Source organism: Chelonoidis abingdonii, chromosome 9 (genome assembly GCF_003597395.2).
Source record: "Chelonoidis abingdonii isolate Lonesome George chromosome 9, CheloAbing_2.0, whole genome shotgun sequence".
Classification (NCBI taxonomy): Eukaryota; Metazoa; Chordata; order Testudines; family Testudinidae; genus Chelonoidis; species Chelonoidis abingdonii.
Window position 1 is genome coordinate 7903035 of NC_133777.1, and position 17738 is coordinate 7920772.

General features: G+C 46.8%; 1 protein-coding gene across 1 annotated transcript in view; it reads left to right on the forward strand.

Moving 5' to 3' along the window:
* The first annotated feature begins 2016 nt into the window (after positions 1 to 2016).
* Positions 2017 to 17738, forward strand: part of MAP2K3 (mitogen-activated protein kinase kinase 3) — a 52865-nt gene continuing 37143 nt past the window's right edge. Inside the window, exon 1 of the mRNA XM_032782958.2 lies at positions 2017 to 2212. Coding sequence (XP_032638849.1) covers positions 2197 to 2212 — 16 coding nt within the window. The 5' untranslated portion in view covers positions 2017 to 2196. The remainder of the gene's footprint in view (positions 2213 to 17738) is intronic.

A 17738-nucleotide genomic window follows, 5' to 3' on the forward strand; every position in this document is an offset into this window, starting at 1 on the left:
TATTCCCGAAACAAGTCTTACAAACAGACTTCCTGTCAATTCGATTCTGCAGCGGTCCTGGGGGCAAGCCAGGGGGTTCTTCCTGGTACCTGGGGTGACAGTGTGGTGAGGCTGAGGATGCGGAGTTATGGATGACCTGCTTCTCCTTTCAATGTGCATACCTTAAAACAGGGATGGGCAAACTTTTTGACCCGAGGGTCCACATTGGGGTTCCAAAACTGTATGGGGGGCTGGGTAGGGAAGGCTGCCCTCTATCCGCCCTCCCACTTCCTGCCCCGACTGCCTCCCTCAGATCTCCTGACCCATCCAACCCTCCCTGCTCCTTGTCCCTTGACTGCCCCCTACTGGGACCCCCGCCCCAACCGCCCCCTGGAACCCAATCCCCTAGCCAACTCCCCCTGCTCCCTGTCCCCTGACTGCCCCAACCCCTATCCACACCCCTGCCCCCTGACAGGCCCCCCTGGGACTCCCATACCAATCCAACCAGCCCCTGATCCCCTGTCCTTGACTGCCCCCTGGGACCTCCTGCCCATTATCCAACCCCCCCACTTCCCACCACCTTACCATGCTGCTCAGAGCACCAAGACTGGCAGCTGTGCCACCTGGCCGGAGCCAGCAACGCCGCCACGCAGTCTAGAGCACCGGGGCAGGCCGGCGGCTCTCGCAGCCGCGCTGCCCGGCAGGAGCTTGCAGCCCCACTGCCCAGAGCGCTGGCGGCACAGCAAGCTGAGGCTGCGGGGGAGGGGAGCTAGCCTCCCCGGCCGGGAGCTCAAGGACCGAGCAGGTCGGTCCCACAGTCCGTATGTGGTCCGCGGGCCACAGTTTGCCCACCTCTGCCTTAAAAACATGGAGCATAAACACAACATAACTATGTATGGAGGATGATCATTGAATCCATACATGATGCCAGAATCTTGAGACAGAGACAGTGGGAGCAGGATGAGACAAGGCAGCAGTGTGTGGGGGGACAACAAACCATTAGGGAATTGCAGGCTCTGGAGAAGGGTGGCAAAGTCGGATACAAGAGGAAGGATAGGCACATGGTATCCTAGAGACTCTTTCAGGCTGGAGAAAGGAAAGAGATGGTGGGTTTGATGGGAGAGGGAAGGCAGCAGCATAAGGAGTGGCGGAGGGGCTTTAGAGCAGAGAGGGAGGCTGTGGGATTGGGATTCATCAGGGAGAGAAAGCAGCAACGGGAGTGAGAAAATACGACTTCCTGTGGCTGGTAACTTGTCTTCTTCCAGCAACAGTCCTTGAGGTAAAAGTATCGGCCTGAAAGCCTAAACTGGCATCTGCCCTGAAAATTGGTGTCCTGCATATTTCAGAGGCTGTTTGTGGAGTGTCACTGTGTTGTGATGATTTGTGATGTAGCATGACAGTTCCATGGAATTCGATGACATCTCACTGCCATGTGATTCAGCTTGATGCAACAGGACAACATTTTGAAAGCAATACGATGACAGTCTGATGACAAAACGCAGGGATGCTTTGTTGGCATGTGATGTTTTGTTGCACGGTGTCTGCATTTTCACAAGATTCAGCCACATTTTGCCTCATTGCGGCTACGTTTTGATGCTCGGTGGCAGCGTTTTCCCAAGATGTCGCTGTGTTCGGGACATGATGTGCCCAGCACTTTTTGGACCTTGTGCAGTCACATTTTGCTGCAACACGGCGGCACTGTCTGTAATAACTGGACAGGCCGGTGATGTTTTGACTTGGCCTTGGCCACATTGTCCACTCTTGCCACAGGGCAACTATGGTTTAATGTGACGGGGCCACGTTTTGTGGCCACAGCTGGTTTCGCCTCAGTGGACCAGCCTCCCAAAGGGGGAAGAGTGACTATCCCGGGTCAGGAAGTGGGTCATTGCCGGGGGGAGGGGTGGAATTTCCCCCGCTCCACCAAACCTCAGCATCTAGGCTGGAGCTCAGAGCCTTGAGGGTCAGCGGGGCGTGGCTACGATAACCACGCCCCTTCCTCCCAGGACCCAATGGCGATAGAGTTCAGGCGGTGGGGGCGGGGCCGGCTGCGCTCGGCTCAGCTGCGCGCCTCGCCTGCCCGGGGCTCAGTATCTCGCCTTACAGCAGCCCGGCTCGTGCACCCCGGGGACATGCTCCGGTCCCGCGCCGCGCCCCCGGCCTCCGCCAGCGCCTAGCTCCGCTCAGCCCAGCGCCGCCGCCCCAGCCCCGAGACCAGCCATGTCCCTCCCCAGAGGTAGGAGCGATCGGGGGGTTTCACCCCAGCTGCAGCCTCCCCTCCGGGCAACGGGGTCCCCCCCTGCGCGGTGCTCCGCTTCTGGGCCACGGAGTGGGGGGGTCTCCCCATGCGCTCCCCAGGGAGTGGCCCTACTGCGCTGGGGGGCCCCCTCCAAGTTACGGGGTCCCCTTGCTCTCCATCCGGGGTGCTCCCGCTTCGGATTACGGGCTGGTGGTCCCCCCAGTGCGCTCGCTGGGAAGTGCCCCTGCCGTGCTGGGTTATAGGCTCGGGGGGTCCTCCTTGCTGGTTCTATACCTCTAGCCAGCATCCCGAGCTGGGTATATTCTGTCTTTCTCTCTCTGCCCCATCTGTATCCGTTGCATTATTGCCCTGCCAGGATGCTCTCTGATTCTCCTCCTCGGTTACAGGGCTACCCAGAATGTGCCTGGTTCACCTAAAATCTTCTGCCCACCTCTTCATTCTTCTCCCCTCTAACTGCCTGGAGTTTAGATTGACTCTGCTCCAGAACTCCTTGGCTGACTACAGTTCTCCATCCAGTAGGGTAGATTTTGGTATGTTTTTCTATCAACAGGGTGACTGGCCGGGCATCCACTTGCATCTGGTGGTAGGTGCATGTTTTGATGTCTCTCCTCACTTGTTTTTCCCTCCCATCCTCCAGTATAGCTGGGGAAGAGTATTTGCTGCCTACAGGTCGAATGCTGCTGCAGGAGACCCTCTGAGATTGGCTGAGACTGGGAAGGGGCAGCTTGTCTGTTGCTGGGTATGTGGAGGATGGCATTAACACAACAGGAGCAGCCATAAATCAAAGAAAGAGGGTCAGTGGGACAGAGCTGGTTCATGAACAAGGGGACTGAACAGCATGACAGATCAGATTTGCATGTGTCTTGATACTGCTAATCTGATTTACAGGAACATACCATAAAAAGAGACCTTTAATACGAGGTGGATTCACAGTAGTGTTGGTGTTATTTGCTCATGGATGAGGATGCCACTTGGGGAAACATTTATGGTATTAGCAACCAGAGTTGCAGCCTGGTCACTGAAAGCAGCAGAGAATCCTGTGGCACCTTATAGACTAACAGAGGTTTTGGAGCGTGAGCTTTCGTGGGTGAATACCCACTTCGTCAGACGCAGGTCACTGTGAGTGAAATCTCTGTAATTCCAGTTCTTCTTCAACGCTTAGCCAGTCGGCTATAGCGATTGTTCACCATTTGGTCCGTTCCTGCGCAACTGCAAAGGCTTGACGACCTGAGAGTCCAACATCGGAACAGATTCTGTGAACCCATGTAATTCTAGTTGGATCAGACTAAATGTTTTCCAGCTTGGACGCTGTTTGAAAACCAGGGATCTGGAGGTGGTGGTTGGAGAAGGAGCTATGGCATTTCTGAAGCTTTGGGCTTCAAAAGTGTTGAATATGGTGTCAGAGCATTCAGATGGAGGGCTTTGCATTGGTCTGTTTCTGGGTGTAGTGAGAGAGACAAAAAACCTTTATAAGCATATTCCTTAGTCCTGACTCAGCACTGAAATGGACTGGATGACTGTATATTACTTCAGCAGAGTTACATAAGCTGGGAAGATACCTGATTGTTGCCTAATTTTTCATGTGTAAATCACTTGTTAGCTGCATGGTTGCTCTACAGCCAGAAATTAATAGGTAGCAATAGTTATGGCTCTTTTACTTTGCCTCGGTTATGTAGAATAGAATCTTTGAAGTTCGACTCTTGTAATCAAGTTGTTTGTAAAGAGCCTAGCAAGATTTTGGTTCTATATATACAAATATGAAAGACTGGTTCCCTGTTCCAAGGAATTTACAATCTAAGGCCTTGATCTTGCTGTCACATATATAGATGCTTAACTTGAAGCAGGTGAGTTGTTCCACAGTAGTCAAAGGAACTGTGTGCACACACACAGGTGTTTGCAGGATTGTGGCCTATGAAGTTAGAAAGCTGCATACGATTGAAGTTGCTCATGAAGAGAAATACGCTGATTACAAGCCTCAGTGCTTTGGTTTTACTGCACTACGTTACTACTTTGGCTCAATTACTGCAGTAAGTCTGTGGCTGAATAAACAGACGAGTGATTTCCATAGGTGGATCAATGGGGCAGTGTACTGTGTCTGTCTGTTGAGGTATTGCATATGTTACAGTCTAAAACTGAGCAAGACTGACTGGCTTTCATTGAAAACGTTAGACTAAAATACAGTAACTAAACTTACTGGTGAAACAGTCTGCTCAGCTGAATAAATGTCTACTAGAGACAATATGAGAAATAAAAACAACAAAATATTAGTTTTAAGTGCATGCTGGTATATCAAAAGTTAGGGTTTGTATTGCAGTGCACACACACCAGTTATCGCTCTCTTTCATTCTGATGTCAGTTTGTAGCCAAGCTGGGTCGGCATTTTCATATGCAATCTGAGTCATTGTCATGATGCAAAATCATTATTTTTGTGTATTTTGTACTTTTTAGAAAAATAAAATGGGGAATCAGGCCAGTTTCCCATTCAATCCCAAAGATTTAGTTGCAATTTCTGGAGGAAATGTCCACTCGAAGAACAGCATAGGCAAAAGTGCAATAAGATTGTGTTATTGTGACTTCATGACTGCATTACTTAAATAGATCTATGGGAAAGATGATAGCAACAGTTTTGTTTTTTTTTTCCCCCAAAAGAAAATCACTTTTCAGCTTAGTAAACTTTGCAGTGTCCTGTGAATGTAAATTTCTGTGGATAAGAGTGGTGCAGATACAGAGCAGAGCCTGTGATGTAACTTCAATAGTGTTAGATAAAATTGCATGTAAAGGAAATACACAGGAACGTCTGTCCCTCTAGTACTCCTGGCTTTTGAGCAGAGCTGTGTTTGATCTTTCGCTGTATCTGACATTGATTCTGAGTTCTGACACAGCCTGATTTGATGAGTGCATGTCTGTCAGGCCTTGTCAGATTTTCCCACGTGTCCTTGTTATGTGCAGCTAACAAACATGAGCATGTGTCATGGACATTATTATTTGTATAGGTCCAGTGATATGCCTTGTGCCTTACCAATGAGTAAGAAGACAAGCTCTCTGCCCTGAGATACTTGCAGTCCTAAACTAGGCAGCTGACATAATAAGAAATTACATTGGGGTGGGCTGAGGAGGAAAGGAAAGCAGGGAGGTGGAGGTGGAGAGGAAAAATTATTCCTCATAATTCTGATGAAGAAGGTAAGACGGGGCAGGTCACTCCAGATCTGTGATTAGTAATGGCCAGCAGGATGAAGGCAGGAAGGGAACGCATGAGATTTAATTACTGCTTCTCGTTTGTCACTGGAATAAACTGGATTTAGATTTTGGGGGACTTTTCTTCTCCCAGGATGATGCACAGGAAACTTGAAATCAGGGCTCATGTGAGTGGATGAACAACACGTAAATATAACTTTGTTTTAAATGGTTGTGTCTGAAACAGGGGGAATGTGAACTTGAGTTTCCTGTTTGCTGTGTAACAGTGGTATGAATCAGCAGTGATATAATGGTTCTGAATGGAGCTGCTGACTCATGTGCAAGGGAACATATGCTAGAACTAGCTTCCTGGATGGAAGGAGGTCAGCTATGCTGCTTAAAGAGGCAATAGTGAGTTGGCCTGCTGGAAAGGAGAGGTGAGCCCCTCTCTTTCCTTAGCAGCCTTTCTGTCCGATGATGGTGCTGAGTCTATCCTCTGCTGAGGAGCTGGATGAGACTAGGGCATGAGCCTAATACAGGGGAAGGATGTGCAAGGAATCATACACTTATTTGCAAGGTTCTTTGCCTGTAGGCAGATACTGAGTGCAGGGAATATGCTTCTTTCAGAACATGCCCATACTTGCTTTGGGGAAAGCGGGTATTTTAAAATTATCTTCACTTCAAAGCTGCTGGCTGTATGGATTGACCTTTCTAGTCTTCTGAGAAGAGCTGGTGCCTGCCTGAAATACAATTGCTGCTAATGTCCTTCTGGGTGCCCTTCTGTGTCATCTAACACATGCATGACCTGTTGCTTTGTAATATGTATAGTTACATTTTTGAGTCCATTCAAGTATAATGATTACCTGGTTCTCATATTGGCCTGAAATTGACAGCTCCATCTCTGTCCATGTCCTTTACCACCCTTTGTCTGACCTGAGCATTTTCCTTGTCTGCTTCCTTTGTCTCCTCTTATGCTGCGATCTGTGTTCGGATCAGCCGCCCAGTTAATTGACCAAGCAACTACCTCCTCTGGAAACCTCTACTCCTGGAGTTCTCAACTTCATTGTACGGCGACCCCCTTCTGACAACAAAAATTACTACATGGCCCCGGGAGGGGGGATCAAAGCCTGAGCCCTGCTGCCCCGGATGGGGGAGCCCAGGCCCCCAGGCTTCAGCCTCGGCTTGGGCGATGGGGCTCAAGCTTCAGCTTCAGGCCTGGGCCCCAGCAAGTTTTTAAGACGGCCCTTGTGACCCCCATTAAAACAGGGTTGTGACCCACAGTTTGAGAACCACTGTCTGCTCTCATCCCATGAGTGCTCAGCTACCGTGACTGCACACCATTCTGTTCTCCTCTGACTTGCTCTGTACCTTTGAAACATAAGCCCTTCAGGACAGGAACTTATTGGTGGGTGAGCACTGCTCGCCTTTTGTCTGGTGACATATGTTTGCTGTGCAAGCAAGGCTTAGTTTGATTAGACTGCACAGGCTGCCATTCATTGATCACTGTGGCCGTCCTATTGGCTAGGTTGAATTTTCAGCATTCGCTTCTGTTGGGGGGGGAAACTTGTTGTGTGGAGCCTGGCAGAGTCAGCTTCCTCTTATCTGTTGCTTCCGTTTCTTGGTCTTAATCTGATCAGGATATGAAACAGGGACCGTTTCTCTGTAACTCAAATGGAATAGCTACAAATATCCCATTGCAGCTTTCAAAATTAGGCTGTCATTTCTGTTTACTCATAGCATTGTCTTCTAACTTTTGCAGGTTTTTTAGATGCTGTGTAACTTCGAACTGTTGCATGTAAGGCTTTTGACTGGAATGATGATAGGTGGGAGGCTCTGTCTGTCCAGCATAAACACCTTGCATGGACCATATATAAAGTGTAACTGTGCCTTCAGCTTTGCAATTGTGTATAATTCACCCTTCCATAGATTTAAGTAGGATGCTGTCACAGATAAATGGCTCGGAATGTGGCTTGCTTTTTACTGTGCTTTGTTTTTGAAATCCGTGCTGTTCTTTGTTCAGAAAAGCAGGTGCTTTAATTAAAAGAATTAAGGGGACATTTGGATTCTAAAATGGAGGGTGGGGAGGAGGTGGAGAAGGAAGCAAAAAAGGTGTTTTTATATGTCCTGAGAAACAAAGGTCCTGGTAGATTTCCCCCAATAAGGTAGGTAGAAAGTTACAGCATTGAAATGAGGAGAAATGCAACTAGGACATCTGGAAGAGAATCTGTATGAGAACTGCGCTTGGGGGAGTTTCTGTAGCCCCAGTAACAAGGTCGCAAAAGCACATTCTTCTCTTGTGGTCTGAGATTCTCCTCTGAGACAGGAAGGAATGAGTGACTGAGAAATGTCAGGTGTCATGCATGTGAGCACCTGCTTTTCAAACCCATCTGCTTTTACTTCCCTTTTCATGCACACTTACGTGAAGTGCTGGATCTGTCTTTTCTGGAGCAATGGCCCTCTGTCTGGATTGCGGTTATTGTGGCTGCAAAATTAGATTTTTAAAAGAGAGGGCTAGAAAAAAAAAGTGGCAAATTTTTCTTTGCAGAGGGGCTTGAATTGAAACTAGACTTTTACTAAAGGGCAGCTGCATTTCAGGAGGTGCAGAAGAATCATCTGTGAATGAAGTGCTGCTTTCCTAGCAATATGCTCTGCTCAGGTGTGGGTAAATAGATAGTGTGAATTAGCATTGACTAGTCCAGCCTGCGTTTTTAGGCACTGCACCCTTTGGTTTGATTATTCACTGTCTTCCATGTGGAATGCAGCTTGGTTAAATGGTTATGCAATTCAGTGGACTTAGATTTCAGAGCTGTCATGTGCAGTCCATACTGTTCCTACAGTTATTGCACCTGATAACACCCAGTTGCGTTAAAATAAAGGTCAGGCAAAAAATAAGTCTTTTCTATTTGAGGCTTGATCCAGGTTTTGCAGTGGGTTACCTTGTATATAGTGAATGCTTTAGGATGGAGGCACAATGAGGAATTTTAGTTCTGAACCTACAAAAAGCAGGAGCATTCCCAATTTTCAGTGTGATTTGTATTTTAATGTACTGTACATGTGATTCATTTAACAATTATAGGGCCTAGAGAAGCTCTTTCTACACTCTTCCTGATGAAACTCTGTTGCACTGTGTCTATCGCCATTTCACAGACAGGAAGAACTCCTTTCGAGCTGGTAAACTATTTTGCTTGAACATCCCTGTATTTCTAATCGCGTGTTGATGTTCTGTTTTGCTGGCTGGATTCTGCTTAATGTTCATAAGGGCCAGACTTAGCCTGGGATTTTGACTGTGATACAGGTGAAGGTAAGAAGACTGTCTTAAGCATCTGTTTGGATCTGAATCCTTCCAGTGCCTTCAGACGTTGTTTAGGGCATGAACAGGACTGTGCTGTCCTTGTCCATCATGCTGTTTACTGGAATGGCTGCCTTGTGTCTCTGGAGGGGAACCTTTTTTTTTTTAAGGAGGCCAGGTTGTTGGCCTGTCGTTCAACCCCACTCTGGAGGACCAGTGGGCTGCTGTTTGTCTGGGTACGTCTACACTGCACGATTATTTCGAATTAGCTTAAACCGATATTACAAAACAGATCTAATAAAATCGGTTTAGCGCGTCCACAGTGGGATCCCGAAATCGATTGTTTGCGTCCATGGTCCAAAGCTACCATCGATTTCAGGAGCGGTGCACTGTGGGTAGCTGTTCCTCAGCTATCCCATAGTTCCCACTTCCGTGTTGAGAGCACAGTGCCTGATGGGGCAGAAAACACTGCCCCGGGTGGTGCTGGGTACAGCCTCACCCCTCCCTTTGTGAAGGCAGCAGACAACCCTTTGGCGCCTTTTTCGCGGAGTGCATTGAGCAAACGCCATAGCACAGCAATCTTTCCCTTTTTTTTTTCACGTGGTGGTGGGGGGAAATAAACTGAGGAGCTGTTCCCTGAACCACGCCAGACACTGTGTTTGAACCTACAGACATTGGGAGCTCAGCCAAGAATGCAAATAATTTTCAGAGACTGCTGTGGACTGTGGGATAGCTGGAGTCCTCAGTACCCCCTCCCTCCCTTCATGAGCGTCCATTTGAGTCTCTGGCTTCCCGTTACGCTTGTCACACAGCGCTGTGTATCCTGGAGTTTTTTATTCAAACGCTTTGGCATTTCGTGTTCTGTAACGGAGCTGGATACAACAGATTTGTCTCCCCATACAGCGATCAGACCTAGTATCTCCCGTACGGTCTATGCTGGAGCTCTTTTTCGATTTCAAACTGCATTGCCAGCCGTGCTGATCAGAGCTCCACGCTGGGCAAGCAGGAAATGTAATTCAAAAGTTCGCGGGGCTTTTCCTGTTTACCTGCCCGCTGCATCCGAGTTCAGATTGCTGTCCAGAGCGGTCAGTGCTGCACTCTGGGATGCCGCCCGGAGGCCAATAACGTCGATTTCCGTACACATGAACCCTAATCCGAGTTATCACTATCGAATTTAGCGCTACTCCTCTCGTTTGGGAGGAGTTCCGAAATCGATTTAAGGAGCCGTTTAACTCGATATTAATGACGACGTCGTGTGAACGGATACAGCGTTAAATCGGTATATCGGCCATTAAACCGATTTAAAGTCACAGTGTAGACCTGGCCTCTGGCTTGGGTGCCCCTTCCAGGAATTAAAAGCTCCTGCCAGTAGAGCTCTCAGGTGATTGGAATGCATGCACCTTCCAATTCAAGGTGCCATCCCGGGGAAGGAATCTGTTATGCTGACCATTAGATACTCCTATTCTCTTCCCACCATGTCAGGTCAGAAAACATCTCCCTTTCCTCCCCATCACAGTCTTCCTTTGCATCTGGAGCATGCTAGACATGAAGGCCTGGTCTTCGCTGCTAAAAACATATTTTTTACCTCAGGGTAACTAACATGCATGAGGAAAGACGAGACGTGTTACTTTTTCCTCAAGGTAAACTCACCCAGATCAACCCCAGGCAGGGGTATAATGCTGACCTTGTGCTGTGTCTTCACTCTGCTTTTTACCTCAGGCTAGCACCCATGGTAAAAACCGCAGCAATGAAGACAAGCCCTAAAACAGTGCAGTCATACGGCATGTCAAAACATATCCTTTTGGAGCCCTTGGGGAAAGGCAAACATTCAGTACAATCTCGCTGCTTTGCATGTGGCCGTCTTCATAAAACTTTCTTAATGAGATGTATGAAAACATTTTTGATTCATATGTTTTAAGGCACAAAATCACCTGGTCTCACCTCCTGCATTGCCTAGGCTGGAAGTCCTGCATCAAGACCAATGGCTTGTGGTTGAACTAGGGCATATCACATAGAACAGTGGTCCCCAAGCTTTTTCGACTGGCGAGCCATGGAGGACCATGGCGGCGGATGAGCATCCGCCGAATTTCTGCCGACAAGTGGCAACATCAATAGGCGTCACTGCCGACAAGCAGCGTCGTCCAGAGGTGTCTCCACCGAAATGCTGCTGAAAGTCGGTGGAATTTTGGTGGTGACACCTCTGGATGACGCTGCTTGTTGGTGGCATTTCAGTGGATGCTCATCTGCCAGCCAGTATGCGGGCGCACTTAGACGCCCCAGTGGGCGCCATGGCTCCTGTGGGCACCGCATTGGGGACCCCTGACATGGAAAGACACCTGATCTTGATTTTAAAGATTCCTGGTAATAATAGCTATAGCTCTTCATGAGTAGGTCTCAATACTTATTCTTACAACACCCCATGATGTATGGAAGTGCTATTTTCCCTAATTTTACAGGTGGGAAACTGAGGCTAAGTGACTTGCCCAAGGTCACCCAGGAAATCTGTGGCGGAGCAGAGTGTTGAACCTGGGTTTCCCGTGTCCTAGGTTAGTGACCTAACCACTGGACCCTCCTGCCTGTCTAATGAGATTCAGTGATGGAGTTTAGACTCTTTTTGAAATTATCTTAATCCAAAACATTCCTTCTACTGCCAAAATTAAACACTGCAGACTCAAGGAGTTGTCTGATTTGTGCTGTCTCTACTCTGGGGTATGGCAGCAGCAGACTGGGGAGAAGATGACACTGCTTTTCCCACTTTCCCTCCCACCCCGTTATGGGATGGCATCATGGCTCCACCTACCAGGAATCAAGGAGAAGAAACTCTGTCGATGATGTACAGCATAAAGATGATTGCCCAGCTGGCACCTGCTCTAGTAGAAACTTCCAGAGTGAAACAAGACAATGCGGGGTGCATAAAATAACTGAATTAGACGCACTATAACCTCCCTCCTTCCCTCTAAGGATTCATGTACACTAGGCCTTTTATTTAATTGAGTGCCTTGATAATACTTTTGGTAGAGGTTAGTGTGTAGACACTTCCCAAATATTTGTTCCGGGCCACACATCGTAAAGCTTTAACAAGTTTGCCAGTTAACTGGATGTATTTTACAATCATGTTCACTCCAGATTTAAAAAAGTCTAGTGTAGACCAACAGAAGGCAGGATGGGGAGGAAACAAAACTTACCACAAAGTTACCTTACTCCCCCCCCAAAAAATTCTAATGCTGGAAAGAAGTAAACCTCCACAGTGCACAATACAAGTAATTTCCCAAAAGAGGTGGCTTAACCATAGGCTGTGGTTTGGCACCAGTGTCTGTCAGAACTGAGCCCAGCTGCTGGTGCCAAGTTCCAGGAGTGTGATGTCACAGTTGTCTGTTTCCAACAATGCCATGGTTCTCCTTGCCCAAGGAGCTGCTAGGAGTAGAGGGAGGTTAAGGCAACTGGTGATGTATGTCCTGTTTGTATACAAGGCTAATGTACTCTTGTTCGTCACGCTGACTTTGAGGGTTTTGGCACCTTCTAGGGTTATAAAAACAGTAACACAGCTTTTGATTTTTCAGGAGCTCTTTTTGGTACTAGCAGATCATGAGGATGCATATCTGATCGGGGGTGGGAGGACAGGTTGATATTGAGTCTGGGGCACTAAATTAGGGTAAAGCATCAGGTAAAATCTACTACTGCTTCTTTATTTTGTGGGGAAATGGACACTGCGTGAGTGACATGCAGGTGAAGGTCTCTTAACACTGGGAATTGAGCTACAAATACTGTATTTCCTCATTGAGATCCAACATAGGATCATGGTATCTTAGTCTTGGGGTAGAGGAGTGAATTTGTGAGAGATTTTGCCTATATCTTCCTTTCCATGGATGCTAAGATGTGAGTGGATAAAATGCCCTGTGTGCTTGTACTGAGCTTGTATTTTGGGTAGAGAATGATTTTTTTAATATAATGATAAAGCTAAGGCAGTTCAATCCCCTAGTGTGGGCATACCTATCCCGAGGGAAAGGTGCTTGTAGTCCAGTCAATTTATGAATAAGCTACACCAATATAAGCACTTATTTACTGGTACAACTGCAGTCCCCACTCATTGATTTTACTGCTTTAACTAGCTCTACTTCTGCACCAAAAAACGTGTAGACCAGCCCAGAGCAGCACATCTAGGGGCTCCTCTGGGCCAGTTGGAAGTCTCTGAAGTTTATTATAAAGGTGGTCAGGGCCTTGTGTGATTGGTAAATATAATGCACAATGGTAATTCAAAGTACGAACCAAAGGCTGGGGAGGTGGTGATGTAAGGGGGAAATGTTCTGCTGCAAGAGCTGGCAGGTGGTCGTAATACGTTTGACAAACCATAAATGTGCTGGGTCAGGTAATTGCATGAGTCAGCCATGGGGTTGTCTGGGAAATATCTGCGAGTCTAAACTAGCTGGCCCGATAAATATCCCTTCATGATGCATGTGTATAAACACTGTCTTTCTGTGGACTTAATGGGGACGACTGAAAAAGCAGTTTTCCTGCATGGGTCAAGAAAATGAATTTTGGCAGATTCTGCAACAGGTGCAACTGCCTGTCAGGGATGTGCTCTGGGCTCCATTGCTGTGTCTGCTGATGGTAATTGTTCAAGAGCAGAACACCCGTATTTCCCCTAAGCAGGCATTTGGCTCTCTGCATACTTCAATGCAGTCAAGTAGGTATCTGCTCTTACTGTCCACATCTTTCCATGCAGGTTTTCTCTGTGCACTTAAAGCTAGTGTGATTATTCTGTCATTGCAGAGGAATTCTTCCATTTGGTTAAATGGCTCCTTTGTCTTTTGGAGCTAGGTGTCCTCCCTGGAAGCGTAGTGGTTGTCAGATCTTGCGAACGGAGAAGGCTCACTCGGGCAGTACTCCGATGGTGGACCTGCAGGGATCAAAGCAGGAGATGGTGTTGATTAAGGGCATTTCTTCTGAGCTGTTACGATACCAGTGCCCTAGCATCCTGTGCTTCTGCAGGGAGCTGTGATGAAAGGCAACGAAAGTGTTTCTTACTACTTACTACTAAAGATGCCGTGACTCTTTCCGCAAGAGACCAATATGCTAACCCCGCAGTCTCTTGAAAAAGCATAGTCTGGCTAATTAAATTTCCCCTTCAGGCTGTGGTGGCACTCAGTTCCTGTCCTGGAGTGCTGTTGCAGATTGCATTGCAGCAGTGGTTGAAGTGGTCGTTACAAAATCCCTTGTCTACCTAGTGCTCTACTAATATTTGAAACCCTTTGAGATCCTGTGTAAGGTGTCCTAGAAATGCATAGCTGTGAGTGCTTGCCCCCTTCACCCTGCCTCAGACAGCACAAATTCAGCTATTTGACTGTATCCAAAAAATCATTTCCATTAGCAAAAGTTGCATCTTAATGACACTGTTTTTTAACACGTCCAAGTGTATTGGCTGGCATACTAGGTCTCCCTGGCCTTGCTAGAAGTAAAGTTGGCCCACCATTTGCACCCGGTATTGCCTGTTTAAATCAGACTCTGTCAGCAGACTGTCCTTCCTGCACTTCCTGTTGACTCCCTTCCCTATTGGTTGACAAGCTCAGTGTTCACAGAAACCAAATAAAGCAACAGTATAAAAGAGGATGCAAGCTGCAGGGATGAGTGGTGTGTGGGTGGAGGGGCTGTGAATGGGATCCCGTGCAGGCCTGAGCGTAACAGCCTCTACTGGAGTTTTAACTTTATCTCTCTGGCAGTGTTTGGATTTTTTAAAGCTTGGGGCCATGCTGCTATTCTGGTTGATGACCTTGTCCTGTGCTTTAATTACTTATGTTTTAATTACTCAAGTATACTGTGCTCTATTAAGGGAGATTACTGGTCTCTGGCCTGCACGTTCCCTTCATTAACTCTTTATTACCTTTTCTCACTGGTTGATGGTCTCCAGCATTATTGAGGTGTCGAATGAGAGGGGCAACTTTAGATCTGAGAGAACTGGAACTGCCAATTCAATGCCTAGGGTGTTCCACGGAGGGCCAGACATAGCTCTGGTCTCTTTGCCCTCATGTTGCAGTAGAATCAGGCCCTTTCATTGGTGCTTCTGTTACATACTTAGGGCCCTACCAAATTCACAGACATGAAAAATGCATCACGGAATGTGAAATCTGGTCTCCTCCTGTGAAATCTGGTCTTTGGCGTGCTTTTACCCAGTACTATACAGATTTCACAGGGGAGGCCAGCATTTCTGGAGTTGGAGGTCCTAACCCAAAAGAGGGTTGTGGGGGTGGGGTGTCACAAGGTTATTTTAGGTGGGTTATGGTATTGCCACGCTTAGTTCTGTACTGCATTCGGAGTTGGGTGGCTGGAGAGCGGTGGCTGTTAGCCGGACACCCTGCTCTGAAGGCAGCGCTGCCGCCAGTAGCAGCACAGAAGTAAGGCAGCAGTACCACAACCCCCCTTACGATAACCTTGTGACCGCCCTGAACTCCTTTTTGGGTCAGGACTCCTACAACCACAGCACCATGAAATTTCAGATTTAAATAGCTGAAATCATGATATTTACAATTTTAAAAATCCTCTGACTGTGAATTTGGTAGGGCCCTATGCTTACTAAATAGATCTCAGCCACTGCCTTCTGTGAGCATCTGAAGTCTTGGGTCAGTAGTTGTAAACGTGGGCAGATGACTTGAGAATAAAGATGTTATGACAGAAGGTATCTTAATACAAGTACAGTAGAACTGCAGCATGACGAACACCAGAATTACAAACCAGTCAACCACACACCTCATTTGGAATGAGAAGTACACAATCAGGCAGCAGCAGAGACCCAAAAAACCAAATCCAGTGCAGTACTGTTAAATGTAAACTACTAAAAAGTGAAAGGAAAGCAGCATTCTTCTTCTGCATAGTAAAGTTTCAAAGTTATATTAAGTCAATGTTCAGTTGTAAACTTTTGAAAGAACAACCATAACCTTTTTTCATAGTTAGGAAGATTTCTGAGTTAGGAACAATCTCCATTCCCGAGGGGCTCATAACTGAGGTTCTACTGTAGGAGAAAGTTGTAAGTGAATTTTGTATGAATCCAAACTGTATTGGCCTCAACATATTCCTCATTTAGACACCCACCACATTCCTTCTCACACTGGTTGTCCTACTGCCACCAGGCAGTTGTCATGTGCATCTGACTCCTTTTTTCTATATGGAGCCCAAGTCGCAAGGAAAGTTTGCACTTGAGTTTTGGCTTCACAAGGAGTTTCTTGTGCAGTAATTGTGGGTTTTCCCGCTTGGGATTTTACACGTGGCTTCCCCTCAGTGAGCTCTGCCTGTAACAATTACATGGAAGAAAACCAACATGTTTTTCCCTTTTTAATCTTTAAAACTTTGACTTCTGTACATTCCATTCCATTCTTTACTCCACTTTCACATTCCTCCCTGCAGAATGGCCCCCCGTGGCACTGCTAATTCAGGGCTTCCTTCAGACGGGAGGCTTTTTTTTTTTTTTTTTATTAAATGCCTCATGTAGGGACTGCCTAAGGCTTCCCGTGGTTGTAGGCTGCAGCCAAGAAAGCTATGTTGACTCACAGCCTGCTAGACCTTGACCCAGGATATGAGCTGACATGTTGGGACTAGTCTGTCTGCCTGGCAAAAGCTGTTTCCACAGAGCAGAGTGATAGTTGTTTAGATGGGATTTTACACACACACATCTGCAAAGCTTATAGCTTATTTCCTCTTCACTTTGGGAAGAACTCTGTGCAATTAAAATAAATTGATTTGAGAGACGGAACCGATAGGTGCAGAAAATCATGACACTGACACAGTGAATTGCGTAGCTGTCTGTCCTCTTCTCCTATTTAGGATAACCTAGCGTGACCTGGCTCTGCAGCGCAGACTGTGATGTTGGCATTTGGAAATGCGCTGTTTGAGGGCTGAAGTATCTTTTCACTGACGTACTTAGACCCTGATTGACCAAGGACTTGAAGCATGTGTCTACCTTCAAGCATGTGAGCAGCGCCATTGACTTTGGTGAGACTACTGCTGTCCTTAAAGTCAAGCCGGTGCCTAAGTACCTTGCTGAATTGAGGACTTGTTCTCTTAATTCTTGTTGCTGCATTGCTGGTGGGGTACATGGGCCAAGCTGGTCACCTACTTCTTTCATTATGACCTGGCAGCATTACTTGTCAGTGGTTAGGATTAATGTCCGTAACCTGGCAGTTGTTGAATGCAGAGCTTTTGCATGTAAGAATGGAGATGCTGATATCCTAAGGTGAAGGCCAGTGGCTGCTTATGGAGAACTAGACCAATATCATCTGTTTTTTTTTTTTTTTTCCCCTGCACCCCCACTGATCTCCGCAATGATGTGGGTATCCTCCAAACTCCGACTGCATCCAGCTGACGGGGGTAGAGAAATCCCTCTTGAAAGGTTTGTGGGGCACTTGGGGCCAAAGCAGGAATTAAAACGAACTTTTTTTTTCTCTATTATGCATAGAGTCAAATAGAGCTTAGTGTATAAGACTTGACAGAGCCTATTAAAGTACCTGCGCATAAAAGCTAATTGGAATATAGCGGGGACAGGAAATTTAGTCACAGTTGGTTTGATATGGGAATGGAGGAAGTACAGTGTCTAAGCTATAACTACTAGTGTAAATGAGGAGAAGAGTTACACAAGATATTGTCCACTATAAATTAAAGAGAAATGTAATGCTGCATTGGTCTGTCATCTTCAATGGACTGTCAGTTCAACATCCCAGTTTGAATTCTTTTTCTCTATAATATATAATCAAAGCCTCCCACTGGATTGAAATGATGATGCAGCCAGGTGCAAATGAATATAGTTTCTCCTCTGAAGATGTACTTAACTTGGGGTTATGTCCAAAAAAAAAGTAGCAGCGATTCATTTGGTAGATTGTCACTGGAAGCAGGAAAAAATCATCTGTACCGCTGTTAACAAAAAGACTTTCACTTGTGGTGAGCTCTGTCAGGCTTGTGTTTCTTCTTAGCCTCTCCTGGTTGGAGAAGGTTGCCTTAGTGAGAACAGAATCAGACAACTGATCGTACAAGTGGCACCTCCTTGAATCTTTGGAG